Source organism: Rhineura floridana, chromosome 7 (assembly GCF_030035675.1).
Source record: "Rhineura floridana isolate rRhiFlo1 chromosome 7, rRhiFlo1.hap2, whole genome shotgun sequence".
Lineage (NCBI taxonomy): Eukaryota > Metazoa > Chordata > Lepidosauria > Squamata > Rhineuridae > Rhineura > Rhineura floridana.
Window position 1 is genome coordinate 89,231,370 of NC_084486.1, and position 6,652 is coordinate 89,238,021.

Below are 6,652 nucleotides of genomic sequence, written 5' to 3' on the forward strand. Positions count from 1 at the left end.
TTGTTTTGCTTAGTTATACTTAGGACATTTTAGGCCTCTGCTTCTTGACTTGGGCAGGTTTGCTATGATAAACTTTAAAAACTCTTATTTTAGACAAAGTCCCCTGGAATAATTTTTAGGGTACCTCTCCATCAGATGAATGTTGGAGGTACTTCTAAAGTTTTATTCTTCTGTTTTGATTGTAGATTCAGATGTGATGAGTCAACATGGAGTTCAAAAGAGGAAAAACCTTCATAAAATCTAGCATGCAGCTGACCCATGAGAAATTACCTTTAGTGAGCTTGAGTGCCGGAGAAAAGGGCAATGTGGGAACAGACATAAAAGAAAGGGGCCACCCTGATGTTGAAATCCAAAAAGCAAGGTTTTCTGCTGATAAATGTGATAGCATTTCCAACAGCTCAACCAAGAGTGGATCTAGTGAGAACATCCTGTTGCTCCCAGAATCCTTCTACAAACCTGTACGGAAAAGTAAAACCCATGACTGTGTTCTAGGAGGTGTAGGCAAAACTGAACAATGCAGCTATGATAATAAAATCTCGGAAGAGGGCACTGTAGCTCCTGGAAGAACTAAAGGGCGGCTCATCAACAGTGCCAGCTTTTCTGGACTTGGGAACACCCAGAATTCTAGCAGCAAGAAAGAATCAGTAGTTACCTCAAGCCATTTCTTTAATAGCCCACAGCAGATGATTGATTACCGCAACTTTGTGCCACAGATGCCCTTTGTGCCAGCAGTTGCAAAAAGTATCCCTAGGAAGAGGATTTCCCTGAAGAGATCCAAAAAAGGCCTCCGGGATATATTTCACATTAAAAAAAATAAGCCAGAGAGTCTTTCCTTGCTGTCAGAGAAGCAAAAAAGACAGCCATTTCCAGGCTGCAAGTCAGAGCTGGCAGGCAGGTTTGGTAAATATTTCTTCAAAGCTGGAGAAACGTTTTCTGCTGACTGCTTGGCACAAGACTTTTCTGATGGTGAGCTGCTGTCAGAGTCCTCTTATGAGTACTCCAGTGTTCTGGGCGAAGATGTTGCATCCCTGAAGAGCTTTGATTCTCTCACTGGGTGTGGAGAGATCTTTGCAGACGAGAGTTCTGTCAATATGGAACTGGAGGTTAGCAAAGAAATCTCGTTGAGGCAATCTCATCAGAAAGAGAGTCCTGCTATGGGATCGTTTCAAGGTGGAGTGGAACAGCTTGCATCCCCAGCCCAAAATGAAGCAGCTGACTTTGCAAAACTGTGGGACAGCATCAACAAATCAGTGCAGCTGCATCAGAAGACATTGTTTGATAGGAGACTTCTGAAAATACCCAGTAGCGAGCTGGGAAAGGCTAGAAATGAGAACAGTGCCTCAGTGACTGACCTTCTTTCTTCCCCTGACTCTTCCAAAGAGAGTTCCATAGATACAGGAACCCCAAAGAGTGACAACCAGGAATCCATGTCCACCAGTGATGAAGGATACTATGATTCATTTTCTCCTGGGCAAGATGATGAAATAAGGGAGGATCAGTCCCCTGGGGTTCCAGGTAGGTTTCCAAGAGACAGTTATAGTGGTGATGCTCTTTATGAGCTATTTTATGATCCCAATGAAGCTCAGATCAGTCCAGTTCTAGATGATGACCTATGCATGTCTGAAAGCATTTCGGAAAAGCCCGTTGAAATCCCTTTGTCAATTTATAGCTTTCATGTAGGCTCTGAAGAAAATATGGCTTCTCAACCAGCCATTGACATCATCAGTCAGGGATTCCTTCATAGCACATGGAAAGGCAAAGAATGCTTGCTTAAGCTCTGTGATACAGAGCTCTCCCTGACCATGGGGATTATCAACTGGCTGCGAAAAAACCCAGGATTGATTTCCCCCCAAGATCTTCCCAAGAATGCTCAGTCACAGATGGAGAGAGATGGTGAGCCAATGCCCTCCAATCCCAGCACATGCCAGAACATGTACAAAGGAGATCTTGGGGAAATTAAAAGCAATCCAGAGACATCGTCAGATGACAGCAAAAATGAAACCAAGGTACATTCAGGAGACAGAACTGAAAAAAGCCAAAGTGATGTTCTTTCATGTAGCTCAACACAGGAAAGTTATCAAGAAAGGGAAGGAAATTTGAGTGCAATATCTGGGCTCACAACAGACAATAGCATATCAGGTGACATTCAGAGATCAGAGGGTTGGGATGATCTATTGTTGAGCTCATCTGAAATGGAAAAGACATCTCCCTTAGAAGAAAGCACAGATCCTAGCGCTGAAACTCTGTCACTAGAAGTCCTGAATCTGGAGACAATTTGCCAGACTGATGATAACCCTTTGATAATGGATAACCATGATGCAGAATCATGTTCTTCTTACATGACTGCTGCAACCTCTCCAGATTCTCTTGAGACTGGAGATGAAAATGAAATGAATGATCAAACCTGGTCTATTGAATGTGACAAGCCAACAGAGCCACTGAATCTCAGTCATTCCCAAAGCAAGCTTTTGGAACATTGTGTCACTCAGGTTGCTTCCCTAAAGGTCAGTTACAATTCTGAGAATAAATACTTGGAAGATGAATGCACTGGAAATGAAGTGAGCAATAATACTGACACCATAGCCAAATTGAAAACCCAAATACCGTTGCAAAATGAATGTAGCTGTATAACCCCAAGCCCAAAAGATCCTCCCATCCATCATTCAAGCCAGTGTAATGTTAACTCAGACACTGTTGCTAGTGCTCCATCTCTCAAGAATCAAAAGGAAGGTCTCACTTGTTTTGAAGATCACAAAAATATAAGAATCCTAGACTGTATGAGTCCCATTGCAAAAAGCAAACTACAATTTGAATATGCCCAGTTGAATAATCAAGCCCTGTCTTATATAAAAAACTTCAGATCTGAACTCAATACTCAAAACTCTACCTCCATGGCACATATTTGCAGACCCACATTTTTACCACTATTTGGTTCTGTTTGCTCAGACACAACTGGTGGCTTTTCACTGTCTTTCTGCAGAAGGAGCAGTTCACTGGAGAAATATTCACAAGACCAAGAGGTGACACCAAGCAGCACACCATTGTGTGATTATTCAAACTTCCAGTGTAAAGTACTGCCAAAGGTGGCCACTCTCCCACTTTTAGAGGATGCTATCAAAGAGAGAACAGTTATGGACAAGAACCATGAATAATTTGCTGTCATAAGGTGAGTCCTTCAAGGCAGATAATTGCTTTGAGATAAATTAGGAAGATAGTTACTTCCTGTCCTCTCATTTTGTCATAGTCAAAAGGAATAAGGGCTTATTATTTTTAATGCCCTCATTCTTTACCCTCCAACACCTCCATTTTGTGGCTTCATGTCCCCCCTCATCCTGTTCAATGAACAAAAGTGTAATTTAGCAACCTTCCAGCAAGGATTAGATTAATTCACTTCTCATTATACAGAGAAGTGCAAAAATAATTTGTGAAGCAGCCTTATTAATACATCCAGAAAAGCAAGTAGCCGACAAACATTATTACTAGCTTGCATGCCCACAAACTAGATATTTGTCAGCTGCATCCCTCTTTTATCATATTTCCTTGCTTAGTCACCTGGAAGTGACTCTCCTGTTTGCTGCAGGTGACCAGCTCCATGGCAATGTACAAGTCTGTGGTAAGTTGATGTCTGCCATTGTATTTGAACAAACTATATTAGGGGTGTGGATCTCTGGCCTGTAGACCTAATTTGACTAGCCAGGCCTCAGAGATTGCCTCAACAGGCAAACCACTTTTCCTGCACCTGCTGTCATATATGATGTCAGGTTCAGAAAACTTCAAGCCATAGCTAACATAAAGAAGAATCAGAAGTGAATTCTTTTTATTATGATGAGTAGAGCAGGATTGTGTGGCTATTGCTACAGGGTGAAATAAAGAAATAAAGTGATCTTTTAAAAAATCTACCCCAAGCTACTCTTTTCTCTTTTAAAGCACTCACTATACTCACAATAGTGGCTATTTCCCCCCTCTTTTTCTTGCGTACTTATGAAACACAAAATATGCCCGACATTTAATTCTTGATGCTTCTACTAAATTTTCTGTAACTTGACCTGAACATAGCCTATTGTAAGTGAACACACTCTCTGCATGGAAGAGGAATGAGTGGGAAGGTCAGTGCCCTTCCCTTCCTGGCCTGGCCCTCACATCCTCTCCACCAGTGAGTGTGGGTGAGGATTGGTTAGCGCTATGTAACACAAAATGCCCCATCTAGAAATGCTGTGGCCCCACAAAACAAGGAAGGCTGGCTACAGGGGTGAATCAGCTACACCCCACAGTTTGATCCCTGCCCAAAATGGGGCTTGTCGCCCAGAGTGGGACATATTGGGTCACCTAATGTCATGGTGATGTCAGGTGATTGATATGTGACAGCCCCACCCACCTGTCAAAATGGCCTCTGCGTGTGTGTGTGTGTGTGAGTGAGTGAGAGAGAGAGAGAGAGAGAGAGAGAGAGAGAGAGGAGAGAGTGAGAGCTAAGGATCCAGTATAGTTCCCTACTGAAGCCAGCATTTGCCTGGATATATTTGAAAATAAATATATCTTGTTTACACTATAGAAATTTGAACATTTTAGATATGCTAGTATCATTACAGAGCCCAAGGTACAACACTCCTGATTTTAAGCATAGTACAATGCATTGTGCATTTTGTAAAATTATATTTTCTGCCTGTTTTTTTCGGGATGACAAAATAGTTCCAAGGCAAAATGGTAAGGCAATTGTTTTGGTTGTGCAGCTCTGAGTGCCTAGTATTTGTGGTTTTAATTACAGTAATACCTAAGTTAACAAAGCGCATACATTCCTGGACATTACTTCTTTAACAGAACTTTGGTACCAGAGGTAGGAATAATATAGAAAAAATGGAGTTAGGTTCCTACACTCCCTCATACATGGTGGGGGCAGCTTCAACAGGAGCTTTAAAAGGTGCCTACCCAGCTCCCACCCACTCTCTTTCCCCTCCTTCTCCTCCTCTGGATCATATTGGATCCTTCCCTCACCAGCCCTGGGAGAAAGCAAGAGATTGTTTAAGGCAAAGCAAACACATAGGCTTGTCAGTTTCACCCTAGCAAAGCAAAGGCACAGGCTTCTTAGTTTTTCTATAGCAAAGGAAAGACACATGCTGGTCAGTTTCACCTTACAGCAATGACACAGGATTATCGGTTTCATCTTAAAGCAAAGGCACAAACTTGAAAGTTTATCCATACCACAGTAAAGCTTGTCAGTTTCATCTTCAAAAAGCATTTGTTGAAAGGAGCTTTGTTCCTTGAGGATGCATTAACAATTTTTAATTGTTTTTTTTAAAATGTGTTTTTAAATTTGTATATTTGTATATTTGTTTCTAATGTTTTTAATTGTTGTAAACCGTCCAGAGAGCTTCGGCTATGGGGCGGTATACAAATGTAATAAATAATAATAATAATAATAATAATAATAATAATAATAATTTATAGAGGTATTACTGTATTGGTAGCTTGCAGTTATGCATTTGACTGGTATGTGAAACCTATATGCATACATATGGATTACGATCCTTAAAGCAGACATGTCTGAATACCTAGATTTAATTCAAAGGTTTATGCCACTGATTAATTACATTATAGATCTTATATAATAAGGGTATGAAAAACCTTTCCACTTTGTCCTGTCCACATCCTCTCTCCTCTCACAAGAGGTTCCCTGATCAGTCAAAACTAAGGTTTCCTTCTTCTCTCACTGGAATACCTCAGTTGCTCACTCAGGGTCACACGCATGATCTTAAACTTTTTTAAAAAGTGTGTTGTTTAACCCTCACTCATTACCAACATCCGTATCTTCCTACCAGGAGCTGCCCTCTCCCGAAAGCTAACCAAGATAGACACACTGGTGGGTATTACTTTCGTTTCCTCTGACTCCCCTCCTCAAAGTATTTTCTAGGTGCCCAAGCAGCAGAGGGCTCAAGATACCTGTCAGTCACAACTGGACTGTGGTATGAGAAGGTTCACAAGAAGACAGGAAATACAGATCAACTTTTTTTGGGGGGGGGAAGCAAATATTTATTTGTGATATTGCCACTTATTAACAACATATTAATTTTTTTACACATTGATACAGTAAGGGGATAATTGCAGCTAGGCCTTCAGCTAGGACATTTGCGCTGTGTTGGTGCAATCCATGACTGTGTAAGGGCCATGTGTGCTTCTCCTCAGGAAGGCAGACACATTGTTGAAAATGGAAGTGCACCCAACAGAGGTGAGTTAGGGCCCCTCCAGAGGTCCTTTTTTATTGCACATTCATGCTAAGTTATGCACATGATAATGATGCTATTGGGATGGTCATATGTGATCTGACTTTCGATCCTGTTTGTGCCTGCCAAGCGTTTCGAGCAGTCACACTGCTTAATTTCCAATCAGTGCATATCCTCTAAATTCCTGCTGAAATCCCATAAATTTCAGTATAGTGGGCTCAAGTCTGTGGAACTCTCTCCCAGCTGAGATTAGACAGACACCCTCTGTGTTGAACCTGAGGTGTACAACTAAAACTTTCTTGTTCCAGAAGGCATTTTAAGGCAGTGTTTGGTTTTATGGTAATTTTATTGTTTCGTGGTTTCCTTTTTATGTATGGCTCATTTTCATGTACACCGTTTACAAATGCGAATTATTAAGCAGTATATACATGTCTTAA

At 41.3% G+C, this 6,652-nt stretch overlaps 1 protein-coding gene across 1 annotated transcript; it reads left to right on the plus strand.

Moving 5' to 3' along the window:
• Positions 1–206: 206 nt before the first annotated feature.
• AMER3 (APC membrane recruitment protein 3) lies at positions 207–3,152 on the plus strand. The gene has a single exon (XM_061634409.1). It carries the CDS (start codon positions 207–209, stop codon positions 3,150–3,152), a length of 2,946 nt encoding a protein of 981 aa, XP_061490393.1.
• The last annotated feature ends 3,500 nt before the right edge of the window (positions 3,153–6,652 follow it).

Bases quoted from the DNA above. Each gene is read 5' to 3' on its own strand.
- AMER3 (XM_061634409.1), top strand. From the start codon at position 207: ATGGAGTTCAAAAGAGGAAAAACCTTCATAAAATCTAGCATGCAGCTG.